The following is a 15,729-nucleotide window of genomic DNA, read 5'->3' as shown; positions in this document are numbered from 1 at the left end:
GTTGGCAAGTATGAGGCAGCTGCTTTGGCCCCACAACAATGACAGGGCCCAGGGCAGCTGCCCCTTTTGCCCTGCCTTAAAAACGGTCCTGCCATACATTAATAAACATCCTTATTAGTCAGAAACTCAACACTCCACTAAATGTTGGTTTCTGAGGATTCTTCTGCCTGTGAATCTAAGTTCTTCTTTGCAGAGACAGTTTTATTTTATGCATTAGTAACTGAGTAATTTTAATGACAGGGTTAGATGGTCATTTATGAGGGTATTTGAGCTCTGGTTACATTGAGATTTCGTTTTTTTAACTCAATGAGCTATGGTCTTATTGGTAGGACTGAGTATATAAAAACACGCTTTGATATAATGTTGTCTCTTTTAGTGTTCTCTGTTTCACTCACCCCAATTCACAATGAGAATCTCCTCCAGACTGCTGTGGTCCACATGACAGGAGTAAGTGTCTCCCTCCTTCGTTGGCACTTCCACACTGACTCTGATCTGATAGGTGCCATCAGGATGGGGGAGAATTTGACTCATTTCATCTGAAGAAACATTATCCTTCCCATTCCTCACCCACTTCACATCCACAGGTCGGGGGTGAAACCCGTACACCAGGCACTGAAGTCTTGTTATTCCGTTTGAAAGTTGCTGGCTCCACACCTTCACCTCTGGACGAACTGTGGAGAATATAAAAGCAAAGACAAATGAAATTGCTGGTGGAAAGGTCTATAAGAGGGTCGTGTGTGAGAAGCTATTTAATTTGATCTAATTTGATATTTTCTCTGCTGGTTTAACCACTTGTCGGCCTACCACAGCACACATCATGCAGGGGGGCAGCACATGCAGGCAAAATCACATACAAGTGCGTCATAGTGCCTGCTCCAGTTTAGGTTGCCCCCCACCGTGACTGCTGTGTTCACCGGACACTGCAGATTGCAGATCCCGGTACCCAGGGCCCAGTGACCATGTCACAATGTCAACAAAGCTGTTATGAATGAATACATTCATAACAGTTGTGTTTCCTATGCTGTGATTGGCCCACAGCTATCACATAGTACCTGGCCCAATCGCAGCACCCTGTACCATGTGATTAGTTGTAGCTAATCACAGCAGTGATCACAGCTGTTATGAATGTACCAACACTCAACACTTAGCCCTTGTACACGCGGTCGGACATTCTGACAACCAAATCCGTTGGATTTTGTCCGACGGATTTTGTCCGACGGATTTTGTCCGAAACTGTTGCATACACACGGTCAGACAAAGTTGTCGGAAAATCCGATTGTACATAACGTGATGGCGTTATTTCGTTAGGACGGGACTACTTTCAGGCTAGTAGCCAATAGCTTTGGTCTAGGAATTTGATCTGAGCATGCGTGGCACTTTGTCCGTCAGAGTAGGCTACACATGATCGGAGTATGTCCGATCGGAGCATGTTGCCGGAAAATTTTATAGACAAGTTGGAAAACTTGGTCCATCGGATATTCCGACGGAAACAGTTCGATGGAGACCACACACAGTCAGATTATCCGACAATACGGTCCTATGGGACACATTCCGTCTGAATCTCCGACCGTGTGTACAAGGGCTAACACATTTATAACAGTTGAAAACATTGCTGTTATAATGATCTTCAAAAAATTTTAAAATCTTTGATCACCCCTCAGAGCAGTACAGTGTGACTCTGATAAAAGTATGTACAATAATTGTAAAAAAAAAAAAAAAAGGTTGTCACCTGTCAGCTTCCCCCATCACCACCAGACAAGTCATGTGATGATGTTGTACTGCACAGGTGACAGGATGTTAAAAAAAAAAAAAAAACTGACTTTTTTAATTCAATTTCTTCATTTATAAAACAATTATGACAATAAATTACAACTTCAAAAACTCGCCATGCCTCTTACTAAATGCCTAAGACTGTCTACTTTCCAAAAAGGGGTAATTTGGGTAATATGTTCTTTCCTGGCATTTTAGGGCCTCAAGAAATGAAATTAATTAATTAATTAATATACATTTATTGGGATTTATTTTTTTACCAAAGACATGTATCAGAAAACATTTTGGTTTAAACTTAAGACAAAATTAGAATGTATTGGACATGTTTTATAAGAGAAGGTAGAAAATATTGTTTTTTTTTAACATTTTGGTCTTTTTCATAAATATCGCAAAAAAAAAAAAACACAAAAAAACCCAGTGGTGATCCAATACCACCAAAGGAAAGCTCTATTTGTGTGAAAAAAATTATGAAAGTTTAATTTGCTTACAGTATTGCATGACCACACAATTTCCAGGTAAAATAGCGCAGTGCTAAACAGCAAAATATGGGCTGGTCATGAAGGGATAAAACCTTCCTGAGGTGGTTAAATAATATTTTCTTCGGGGTGGATTTGATTTAAATCAAGTCGATTTAAATCACAATTTAAATCATGATTTAAATCATTAGTAAAAAGATTTGAGTTAAATCAACTTAATTTAAATCATAATTCTTTAAGAGCAACTGTCATCTCTGTCCCACAGTGGCTGCTCCTATTACTTGCTGTTGACTCCTCGACAGTCCCATTCACTTTAATAGGATGTGGCAGTGACACAACAAAGTGAGGGAGGTGGCAGCAGCAGGTGAGTGGATGCCCGCTAAGAGGCGCTGCCATGATGGATCTGAAATGACAGGTACTCTTTAAACGTAAGTTCTTGCTGGTAGTTAGGATCTTTAATATTTTCAAACAAAATGAAGGTTTCCTATTTAGAATAATAAGCTGTCGGGTTAGTAAACAGCGATATCAGAACCGATTCAATCATACAGTTTGCCGTGTACGTAGATTTGCAAAACAATGGGATAAAGGAATATTCATGAAATGTGTTTTATCTCATGGTTACTGTGACATTGTCACACTAAATGAATAATGCATCTTAAATAGAAAACTATATTTAGATATATTTGTACTCCAAAAGCATTTTAATAAAATCAATTGGATAAAAATCAAAAGAATCTGATTTAAATTAAAAATAATCAGATTTATTTTTAAATAATTGATTTTTACCCCCCCCCCCCTTTTTTTCTCATACATTTAGCATCTGAGCTGCTATGCCAGGCCCTCCCTTCCTCCTGCCCAATCACAGGAGCCTTGGTATTATGCATACGCATTCACAAAATACAAAGACTTCTGTGAATGGGCAGCAGAGGGGAGAGGAAAGAGGGACCTGCTCTGCTCTGTGTGTTTCTCACCTCTCGGATTCCCAAACCTGTGAAATGGAAATAATAAAGATACGCCCAGGAGATGTCATGCAGCTCCTTGGACTTAACTCTTATGGCGCATACACACAATCGGACATTCCGAAAATCGAAATCCTGGATTTATTTCTGACGGATGTTGGCTCAAACTTGTCTTGCATACACATGGTCGCACAAATGTTGTCGGACATTCCAAACGTCAAGAACGCGCCGACCGACAATACGTATGACGGCACTATAAAGAGGAAATGTGAAAAGGAGGGGATAGGTATGGCGCTGCTCTTATTAAGAGGTGACCTACAACCTCTAATTACTTGAGGGTTGCGCTGTCACGGGTGCTTTTAGTGCAAAAATTTACTAAAAGTGCAGAAAATAAATATTTGTATATTCACAAAAAATCCTACTGTGTAAACTTAGTGTAAACTTAGTGTAAACTTAGTACTTAGGATTGTAAAGTTAAATTTTTTTTTTTTTTTTAAACAACAAACATGTTATACTTACCTCCACTGTGCAGCTCGTTTTGCAGTGGCCCCGAACCTGCTCTTCTGGGGTCCCTCGGCGGCTGTCTCTGCTTCCTCCCGCAGGTACTTCTCACGTTCATGCGAGCTCCCTCGCATGGTGAGAAGCACCTGCGGGCGTGCTCCCGTGATACAGCCGGCGGCTATAGGCGCTCGCTGTATCACACGGCCCCGCCCCTCAGCGCTCCGCGTCGGTGGATGTGATTGACAGAAGCGCAAGCCAATGGCAGCGCTGCTTTCCATCCATCCACTCCAGCCAATCAGCGGCCAGGCTGAGTGGTGAAGAGGAAGTCGGGGAGGAGCGTGGGACTTTCGAGGGGTGAGGTAAGTAAAACGGGGGGGCTGGGGGCGCAGGCACTGTCAGATGTTTTTTCGCCTTAATGCATAGAATGCATTAAGGTGAAAAAATATTTACCTTTACAACCCCTTTAAGGAAGTTAGTAAGTTTACACAGTAAGATTTTTTGTGGATTTTTGTGAATATACAAATATTTATTTTCTGCACTTTTAGTCACTTTTTGCACTAAATGCATCCATGAGACACAACCCTCAAATATTTAGAGGTTGTAGGTCACCTCTTAATAAGAGCAGCACCATACCTATCCCCTCCTTTTCACATTTCTTCTAGATTTACCTTGGGATGAATTTATTGATAGAGGCTGCAGCTCCTCATTTTTCATTTTCACCATAAGAACGGGGGTCCAATTTTTTTCACTATAAAGAGGAAGTTCAATATCCAGTGCACCGCCCTTTGGGCTCCTTCTGCTAATCTCATGTTTATCTCGCGTTAGTAGAAGTTTGGTGAGAGACGATTTGCGCTTTTCAGCCTCATGCTTTTCAGATCGTTACTGCTCTTCAGTTTGTGCTTGTGGGTTCGTATCTGGATATCAGTTTGCGTAGTCAGTTTGCATCTGGTTTTCAGTGCGTATTTTTATATTACGTATTAAATTTACAGTGCGTTCTTGTCCGCTCATTTCTGATTTTCAGCTTGCTCTTCTCAGGCCTTTCTGATTTTCAGTGCGTTCTGTTAGTTCGTTCTGAACAGCTGACCATTTTGAAGCCATGTTGCGGGTACGTACTCATCGTAGAGTTCATGCTGTGCAGGGGCTTGGTGTTGGAGTTCTTGCTTTGACCCAAGTCCAGTCCATGAACGGGGCGAGGAGGAGTTCATGGACGAAGAATTGGTTGCTCCAGCGTGACCAATTCTCTCATATGCCTCGTTGAGGGAGATCCGGGAGAATAATCCTGATTTCAGGAATTATCTCCGGATGACGGACCCGTTTTTCATCGTTTGTTGGCTTTGCTGTCCCCTTATATTATGAAGCAGAACACCTGCATGCGGAAAGCCATCACTCCCAGAGGCTAGTCACCACGTTGCGGTACTTGGCAGCAGGGGGAAGTCTGCAGGACATCAAGTTCTCGACAGGCATCTCCCCCCAAGCTCTGGAGATCATTATTCCAGAGACCTGTTCTGCCATCATTCAGGTCCTGCAGAAGGACAATATTAAGGTATGATTTCTCCTTTAACATAACATTATGTGTATTTAATGTTTGCTAATGTATTATTATAGTTTCTTTTTTATCCTTTATGCATATTTGCCTTCACTAACCTCCCCAGAATGCTATCCTGGGCCCATACACACCTAGCTTAGTCACGTAATGTATTTTGTCCGCTCCATAGTAGTGCTTTACACTAAACACCCCCTAAAATGTATACAAATGTTATTTATGTCCTTAAATTCAGGCAGAGTGCAAGAGGCTTTTTTTGGGGGTCCCAAAATCATTTGGAACCCTCCCTCCCCCAACCGCTAAGTCAACCGATACCAATCCTCTATCTGCTGGCTTTGCCAAACCCATACACACTATACCTACCTCTTTTGTGGTCAGATTTCTGCATGAATTCACCAAAGCATGTTTGGTACCATTTCATGTTTGGTACCATTTCAAATGGTACTGTTTAAAGTTTTGTTCTCCTATTATCTTGATAGGTAATTTCAGAATGTAAAAATGTGCTTAAAATTGTACAGTGTGTATTTATAGTTTTGTATTATGACACTTCTTACCTGTCCAGTGGGCTGCCAATAGTGTAAGTAACACACATTATTTATGCATTCAACTCTCAATGAAGTGGAGAGGGTTACCTGTCCAAAACATCTCCCACCCCCCCCCCCCCCCCGTAAATTTTTTACAATGGGTCATCAGAGGGGGTGAGGAATCTGATAAGTGGACCTTAGATTTTTTTCTTTAAATACTCCTTCAAATAAATGTTATACTGATGTTGGCCAAGAATGTTTGTGTCTAATCTGCTTGCAATATAAGTATATGCAAAAGTATTTTTTTTTTCTTGTGTTACTCCAGTTTCCTTTAACACCACAGGAATGGCAGACTGTGGCTTCCCAATTTGCCCAGCGGTGGGGCTTTCCCAACTGCAGAGGGCCAATTAATGGGAAACACGTCCACATGGTCCCACCCCCCAACTCGGGGTCATACTATTACAACTATAAGGGGTTTAATAGTATTGTGATGTTGGCTGTGGTGTCGGCGACATATGAGTTTCTCTATGTGGACGTAGGTAAGAATGGCCGGATGTCAGATGGAGTTCTACAGACGGCTCCAGAGTGGTGGCTTGGGATTGCCACCTCCGGAAGACAACGTGGCTGGTCTGCCATTTGTCTCGCTGATGAAGTGTTTGGGCTGGGTGACCACCTGATGTGGCTGTTCCCGATGAGGATCCTTACCCCAGACCAGAGGGTTTTTAACTACCGGCTGGCCAGAGCCAGAAGAGTGGTGGAAAATGGTTTCAGGGAAAATGGCCAGCCGGTCATATTCCTTACGACAATCAATATGATTGTTGCAAATTATAAAGCACACTGGCTGTTATTTACTAAAGGAAACTCTACTTTGCACTACAAGTGCACTTGAAAGTGCACTTGTAGTGCAAAGTGGATTTGCCTTTAGTAAACATCAACTTACTCAAAAAACTGCTATTGGGCATTGAAAGAAGAAGCCACACATTGTTGAGTAGAATTTTTTTTACTCTGTGCACATTCACATGTGATGTCACACCTGTGAAAGACAAATTTTGAAGATGCACACAAATTGAAAGTCAAAATGGGGATTTCTCTCCTGATCCCATGGCTAAGGTTAACATGTGCTAGCTACCATCATGGGGTATCTAGCACATGTTAACCTTAGCCATGGGATCAGGAGAGAAATCCTCTTCCTCTCAGCTACTTGAGTTGCGAGGAAAGGGTTGCACCCACAAAACGCATACATTGATATCCCGCGATGGCAGATAGCACATGCTGACACACTGTGTGCATCTTCAAAATGTGGCTTTCAAAATTTTTTGAAAAATTAAGAAAAATATAAACAATTAGTAAAATTTTTTAGTTTTATATTCTGCCTAAAATATCAATGATGTTTTTGAGTCTTTTTTCCACTTCATTGATGTCTTCCTTGATCTTCTGTAAATCCCTATTGCACACTATGATCTCCCCGATGAGGATGTGTGCACTTGCACTTGTGAAATCTGTTTCTTCTTCCACAACATCCACATCACCTAAAATAAAAAAACACACCATGTATTATAAATATACAGGCATACATCTATTACCTGAAGCTGTCGTTTCAGACACTCACCTGTTGTGGTCACTATTTCACCCACTTCATAAACCTCTCCTTCCTCCACATCCTCAGGTTGTGGTGTGCTGAGTTACCCTTCTTTGGGAGGTTGCGGGTCCCTGGTGTCCTCAGATATCCCAAGTCTTTTCTCCCCTATTTAAATAAAAAAAGGTATACTTAGCACACAGATATTTGAGAGCAGTAATAGGAATATGAAACATTGCTTGGAAGTGTGGTACAATTGTCTGTTTTGGCAGAGTTCCAAGCTGAATACATGATTTTATCCCTTTCTTAAAGCTGGAATACTTTTTTTTTTGGTAAAGTATCACACATGTAAAGACCTTCTAGTATCCACTGGAGAACCCTTGTTCTGGTGTCCCACACTAGTGCTCCTGTGTCAAGATGTGTAAATAGCTGCTGAGTGTCCTCTCCTTACACTGAATCAAATTTGCATTTCCTTCTAGTTACAAACCCATCTAGACAACAATGTCATAAACTTCTTTGAATACAAATAGGCATGACCAAATGTAGTTAACCTGCATCTGCCAAAAACACTGTATTAGCGGGTGAACGATCGATGTTTACAAAGAACGATTACTGTGCACACAAACATGAAAGTTGCCATTTTAAACTGTACAACAGTAAAGAAAAGCACATGGAGCATCACTAAAGTAATAATAATAATATGAACACATGACAACTACTTACTTTTTAGAAGCAGTTTCCTGATCCTTCTATACTGATCGTGCTCCCTCAATTTCTGGTCTGGCCAGCGTTTCCTCAATTGATCCTTGGATCGTGGTACCCCAAAATTCCTGTGTAGACTTCTCCCATCATAGTCGGCCCTCTTCAAGATGTCCACCATCTCCACCATCTCTACAAAGGACATATTTGAGGCCTTAAATCTCCTCCGGGATCAGGATATTCATAGCTCCGGCCTTTCGTTGCTGCTGTCTGCATGCACTGCGTTCTTTCTCTGCCATGTGCTCTCCCACTGCGCCGAAAGAGAAGGGGCGGGGAATATACTAGATAGAAGGTCAGGGGTGGGCGGAGCTTCAGGCATGTGCAGCGTATAAAAACGCGGGTGTCGTACATCCGATCTGTGAGCGGAGGAAGGAGTAGCGGAAGCACTGATCGTTCTAAGGATGGTACAATTTTAACTTGGGGCATCAGTGGCCTATACTGCTTAGAGATTGAGGCCTATATTGGGACAAGATTAGGAGAGATTAGACTGACATTAGGGTTTGTCTTGTATTGTGTCTTGCAGATAAAATGGATCGATTCAAAGATCATGATTTTCTCCCCCAATTCATTTATTTGTACAGAGAGCTGCCCTGTCTGTGGCAGACAAAACACCCCTTTTATACAAATCGACTAAAGAGGCAGGCAGCACTGGATAAATTGCTAGAATTTGTAAAGCCGCAAATCCCTACGGCAGCCATCCCCTATTTGAAGTGCAAAATTGGTGGCCTGAGGAGCACTTATAACAGGGGAGTGCAAGAAGGTCCAGGATTCCATGAGATCAGGAGCAGCAGCAGATAGCATTTATGTACCCAGGCTGTGGCACTATGACAGACTGCGATTTCTGTCAGACCAGACTGAAATCAGGCCATCACTCTCAACCCTTCCTTCCACTCTTCCTTCCACCCCAGCTGAGGCTTCCGACATACAACCTGGGCCTTCCACCCAGGAAGAAGATGTGGAGGAGCCCAACTTAAGTCAGGTATAGCATTGTTAAACAGATTTCTCAAAATTGTTTGTGATTGATGAACAATAAACTAAAACTATGTCCCTTTTTCATACATAGGAAAGCCTTAGCCAGGATGAGACTGTGGAAAGTGGCAGCCAGGAGGTGGCAGGGGAAAGTGGCAGCCAGGAGGTGGCAGGGGAAAGTGGCAGCCAGGAGGTAGCAGCCTGACCGAAACCTAGGTCCCACCCCTTCGCCTTCAACAAAAAAGGCCCAGGAAAGGGAGGAGCATGGAGGGGTCAGCACTTGGGTTAATTTGGTAGGCTTCTGCGGCCCTCAGAACCCCCCCATTCTTCTTGAGGCCTATGGCTGCCAACAAATGCAGGAAATGGAGGTGGGCCAATGCCTCATTTGTGAAGAAGTGATATATCTGGCCCTAAATAATGGTTTGAGGGGTGAACTCACAAGCAAAACCCACCTGTGCGAGTTGGGCCATCCTACTCCTCCTCCTCCACCTCCTGCCACAAATACAACACCAGAGCCACAGCCTGGAAGTAAACGTGGAAGGAAGCATGGAAGGAAGACAAGAAAGTGATGGTCTGACAAAAGACGCAGGCTGTTGTATGACCATAGCCTGAGGGCATATGTGTCATCTGCTGCTGTTCCTAATCTCTCTGAGTCCTGGACCGGATTGTGCTCCCTATTAAATGGACTCCTCAGGCTACCAATTTTGCATATCAAATAGTTGATGTGTGCCCTGGGTTACAAAGGCTTCGCTAATTTCACCAGTTTATCCAGTGTTGCCTTCCTCTTTATTTTGTTATGACCCCCTTAATAAATGTCTATTGTTTTGCACAAATCATTGGCTATGTGTTTGAATTAAAAAAGGACAGTTTGTTTGTGAGTAGGCAGGCACATATCTAAAATACAAGGTCAAATTAACAAGGGACACCAATATCAAACAACCACTTTGAGGTTAAAAAATACAAGATCATAATGGTTTTGTGGTAAAAAAAAAAAAAAAAAAAATATTGTTCAGGAGATCACGAGAAATAATAAAGAAATCAGTTTGTCAGTACTCTGTGTGAATATCAGCAGCAAAACAACTTCATTATTCTAGCATTATAAAGAAGAGAATGCGTTGCATTGAAAGATTTAAAAATTTTCAGCGTGATGAATGTGCTATCTCCATTACAAACGCTAGTTTTACCAGACCGAGCACTTCCATCTCGTACTTGATTCAGAGTATGAGTGGAATTTTGTGCGTCGGAATTGTCTACACACGCTCGGAATTAATGAGAACGGATTTTGTTGTCAGAAAATTTGAGAACCAGATCTCAAATTTTTGTTGTCAGAAATTATGACACAAAAAATGTCCGATGGAGCCTACACATGGTTGGAATTTCCGACAACAAGCTCCTATCGAACATTTGTTGTCGGAATGTCCGATTGTGTATATGCGGCATTAGTTTGTCTTCTCTTCCTGGAATTCAGCTTTAACATTGGTTATATTTCTTTGTAACGTTTTGTCCTGCATACAGTCAGTAAACGACAAGTGAACAAATTAGAAGATATTTTATTTTTAGTGCACAGGTTTTTACAAAGCTGCACAACAGTTTCAAGCCCCCCAGTTTTTCATCAGGTGAAATATATGGAGCGCGATGGAGCTTTTGGAAGCTTGTAACTGTTGTACACCTTTGTACAAACCTATGCAGTGAAAATAAAATATCTTTTACTTTGGGTAAGAAAAAGGAGTGCATGATACTACTGGTTGTTTGCATGTGACCGACTAAAGCCTGTTGGTCCCATGCACAAGGACATGCACTTTTCCTCTTTTGCAAATATATACAGTATACAGTGCAGTTACCCCTTTTCTCCAGATCTTCTCTCCCATGTTCAAGGAACTTTTTCAAATAATGTATACATTCATTATCCAGATATCTGCTCTGTAAATCCCCCCATTTTTTCCCAGGACTGTTCCATTCCTGTGCGGTGAGCTCAGCCTCATGCATGGTGTGTATCCAGATCTCCCTTTCTTTATCCAGGTAGATGAAATCTCTCCCATCGTATCTAATATACGTAGTCCCTGAGGTGCTGTTATCTCTCAGCTCACATGTCGATATCCATTGGCAATAGTGGATCCCTGTACAGTGAACATGAAGATGGTCCATGAGAGAAACACATGTAATTGTGCATCACATTGAATATACTGTTTATATATAGCATGACAAGACCAAGACCATACTCAACTCCATCTCAACCTATTCTACCAAGTGTCCACAATCAACTTTGGCCCCTCTATATCCTATCTTTTTTTTTATAGCACCAACAATTTACTAAGAATTTTACACACTATACATTCACATCAGTCCCTGCCCTCAAGGAGCTCATAATCCAAGATCCCTACCTCATATACATGCAAACTCACACTGAGGCCATTTTGGACAGGAGCCATTTAACCTATGAACATGTCTTTAGGAGACTGCATCGGGGGTACTTGAAGGAACCCATACAAGCAAAGGGAGAATATTCAAACTCCATGCAGGTAACATTCTGACTGCTATACAAACTGGGCATTTAGTGTTGCAAGGCAGAAGTGCTAACAAATAGGCCACTATTCATCAGATCCTCTGTCTCCTCTTCCTTCACCCCTGCTTCATGATCAGCTGCAGGAATCCAGATTTTGCTCAGGGTAGTAGAGCACTTATTGTTAGTCCTAATGAGCAGGGCCCTCTGATTCCTCCTGTATTAAATTGTATTGTAACTGTACTGTCTGCCCTCATGTTGTAAAGCATTGTGCAAACTGTTGGCACCATATAAATCCTGTATATTAATAATAATAATAATAATAATATTGTACCCTCATATTAGTATGTGTTTAATGATCATGTACAGCCAGAGGACTAACTTTGCCAGGCACTGTGATCTCAGGTCTGAATGGAAAGGAGGTTGCTATAGAATGCCGGTGTTCTGGCAGATAGTGTCCTGCCATCATATAGCGCCCACCCCGTACTGCGCATGCGCAGTACGGGGCAGAAGAAGCTTAGAAAAATCTCAGAAGCTGAACAGTGCCTTCGCCGTGAGTGTAGGTGGTAGCCCCACCATCCAAGCAGACATAGGGTTGGGAAAATTAGAGGGCCCCTCGTGGGCGAGCTTCGCTCACCACGCTCCGGGCTCAGCCTCACTGCGCTCGGCTCTTTTATGTTCCAACTCTATGTCCACTTGGATGGTGGGGATAGAACCTGGACTCACGGCACAGGCACTGTTCATCCTCGCCTATTTTCGGAATCTGTGTTGCTGTGTACTGCGCATGCGCAGTACACAGCGGACACTATCTGATGGGGGACCTTATATGATGGGACACCGGCTATGTGTCACTGACTGCAGGTCCCTCTGTGATTGATGTTGGAATGGTCTAGTAATGATTCCAGATCAGTGAATCCAACTGTACAGTGTAACATCTGTCTCCCCCAGTGCTGACCTAAGACATTGTACTGCCTGGTTCCAAGAATGAAATGCCCCCCCCCCCCAAAAAAACAATCATGCCCACCAAAATGCCCCACATCCAATATTTCATATCATGATAACTAACGTCGACCTGTCATGGCTCTATACATGTATATAGGAGTATAAAGAGGACCTGTCATGGGGGGGTGCAGAGTGGTCAGGGGGGCTGCACAGTAGTCAGAGGGGCAGTTAGATGGGGAGGGGGACAGTGGGATGGGCAGTGGGATGGACAGGGGGACAGTGGGATGGGCAGTGGGATGCACAGGAGAACAGTGGGGTGGACAGAGGGACAATGTGGTGGACAGGGGGACAGTGAGAAGGACAGGGGGACATTGAGAAGGACAGGGGGACAGTGGGATGGACAGGGGGACAGTGGGATGGACAGGGGGACAGTGGGATGGACAGTGGGACAGTGGGATGGACAGTGGGACGGACAGGGGGACAGTGGGATGGACAGTGGGACAGTGGGATGGACAGGGGGACAGTGGGATGGACAGTGGGACAGTGGGAGGAATAGGACAGTGGGGTGGACAGGGGGACCGTGGGATGGACAAGTGGACCGTGGGATGGACAGGGAGTGACAGTGGGATGGACAGGGGGACAGTGGGATGGACAGGGGGACAGTGGGATGGACAGGGGGACAGTGGGATGGACAGGGGGACAGTGGGATGGACAGGGGGACAGTGGGAGGGACAGGGGGACAGTGGGAGGGACAGGGGGACAGTGGGAGGGACAGGGGGACAGTGGGACGGACAGGGGGACAGTGGGACGGACAGGGGGACAGTGGGACGGACAGAGGGACGGACAGAGGGACGGACAGAGGGACGGACAGAGGGACGGACAGAGGGACGGACAGAGACACAGTGGGACGGACAGAGACACAGTGGGACGGACAGAGGGACAGTGGGACGGACAGAGGGACGGACAGAGACACAGTGGGACGGACAGAGACACAGTGGGACGGACAGAGACACAGTGGGACGGACAGAGACACAGTGGGACGGACAGAGACACAGTGGGATGGACAGAGACACAGTGGGACGGACAGAGACACAGTGGGATGGATAGAGGGACCATGGGATGGACAGGAGGACAGTGGGATGGACAGTGGGGTGGACAGGGGGACAATGGGATGCACAGGAGAACAGTGTGATGCACAGGAGAACAGCGGGATGGACAGGGGGACAGCGGGATGGACAGGGGGACAGCGGGATGGACAGAGACACAGTGGGATGGATAGAGGGCCCATGGTATGGACAGTGGGATGGACAGGGGGACAGTGGGGTGGACAGGGGGACAGTGGGGTGGATAGAGGGACCATGGGATGGACAGGAGGATAGTGGGATGAACAAGAGGATAGTGGGATGAACAAGAGGATAGTGGGATGAACAAGAGGATAGTGGGATGGACAGGGCGACAGTGGGGTGGACAGGGCGACAGTGGGGTGGACAGGGCGACAGTGGGGTGGACAGGGCGACAGTGGGGTGGACAGGGCGACAGTGGGGTGGACAGGGCGACAGTGGGGTGGACAGGGCGACAGTGGCTAGGACAGGGCGACAGTGGCTAGGACAGGGCGACAGTGGCTAGGACAGGGCGACAGTGGCTAGGACAGGGCGACAGTGGCTAGGACAGGGCGACAGTGGCTAGGACAGGGCGACAGTGGCTAGGACAGGGCGACAGTGGCTAGGACAGGGCGACAGTGGCTAGGACAGGGCGACAGTGGCTAGGACAGGGCGACAGTGGCTAGGACAGGGCGACAGTGGCTAGGACAGGGCGACAGTGGGGTGGACAGGGCGACAGTGGGGTGGACAGGGCGACAGTGGGGTGGACAGGGCGACAGTGGCTAGGACAGGACGACAGTGGCTAGGACAGGGCGACAGTGGCTAGGACAGGGCGACAGTGGGGTGGACAGGGCGACAGTGGGGTGGACAGGGCGACAGTGGGGTGGACAGGGCGACAGTGGGGTGGACAGGGCGACAGTGGGGTGGACAGGGCGACAGTGGAGTGGACAGGGCGACAGTGGAGTGGACAGGGCGACAGTGGAGTGGACAGGGCGACAGTGGAGTGGACAGGGCGACAGTGGAGTGGACAGGGCGACAGTGGAGTGGACAGGGCGACAGTGGGATGGACAGGGCGACAGTGGGATGGACAGGGCGACCGTGGGATGGATAGAGGGACCGTGGGATGGACAGGGGGGTGGACAGGGGGGTGCACAGTGGGATGGACAGGGGGACAGTGGGATGGACAGTAAGACATTGGGACAGGGGGATGGATAGGAGGACAGTGGGATGAACAGAGGGACAGTGGGAGGAACAGGGGGGCAGTGGGAGGAACAGGGGGGCAGTGGGAGGAACAGGGGGGCAGTGGGAGGAACAGGGGGGCAGTGGGAGGAACAGGGGGGCAGTGGGAGGAACAGGGGAACAGTGGGATGGACAGGGGAACAGTTGGATGGACAGGGGAACAGTTGGATGGACAGGGGAACAGTTGGATGGACAGGGGAACAGTTGGATGGACAGGGGAACAGTTGGATGGACAGGGGAACAGTTGGATGGACAGGGGAACAGTTGGATGGACAGGGGAACAGTTGGATGGACAGAGGTACAGTGGGATGGACAGGGATACAGTGGGATGGACAGGGCACAGTGGGATGGACAGGGGCACAGTGGGATGGACAGGGGCACAGTGGGAGGAATAGGAGGACAGTGGAATGGACAGAGGGACAGTGGGATGGATAGGGGGACAGTGGGATAAATATGGAGGACAGTGGGATGGATAGAGGGACAGTGAGATGAACAGGGGGACAGTGGAGTGGACAGAGGGAACAGTGGGATGGACAGGGGAACAGTTGGATGGACAGAAGGACAGTGGGATGGACAGTCGGGTGGACAGAGGGACAGTGGGGTGGACAGAGGGACAGTGGGCTGGACGGGGGGACAGTGGGGTGGACGGGGGGACAGTGGGGTGGACGGGGGGACAGTGGGGTGGACGGGGGGACAGTGGGGTGGACGGGGGGACAGTGGGGTGGACGGGGGGACAGTGGGGTGGACGGGGGGACAGTGGGATGGACGGGGGGACAGTGGGATGGACGGGGGGACAGTGGGATGGACGGGGGGACAGTGGGATGGACGGGGGGACAGTGGGATGGACGGGGGGACAGTGGGATGGACGGGG

At 46.4% G+C, this 15,729-nt stretch overlaps 1 protein-coding gene across 1 annotated transcript in view; it reads right to left on the bottom strand.

Annotated features, from left to right (window-relative positions):
• Positions 1-15,729, bottom strand: part of LOC143984175 (class I histocompatibility antigen, F10 alpha chain-like) — a 43,398-nt gene that overhangs the window by 17,096 nt on the left and 10,573 nt on the right. Inside the window, exons 3-4 of the mRNA XM_077484475.1 lie at positions 10,919-11,194; positions 396-671 (exon numbers count right to left, since the gene is read on the bottom strand). Coding sequence (XP_077340601.1) covers positions 396-671; positions 10,919-11,194 — 552 coding nt within the window. The remainder of the gene's footprint in view (positions 1-395; positions 672-10,918; positions 11,195-15,729) is intronic.

This window comes from Lithobates pipiens, unplaced genomic scaffold (assembly GCF_037356315.1).
Source record: "Lithobates pipiens isolate NorthernLeopardFrog02 unplaced genomic scaffold, aLitPip1_a1.2 Scaffold_1, whole genome shotgun sequence".
Classification (NCBI taxonomy): domain Eukaryota; kingdom Metazoa; phylum Chordata; class Amphibia; order Anura; family Ranidae; genus Lithobates; species Lithobates pipiens.
The sequence above is the reverse complement of the archived record's forward strand: the minus strand, read 5'-3'. Positions and strand labels throughout refer to the sequence as shown.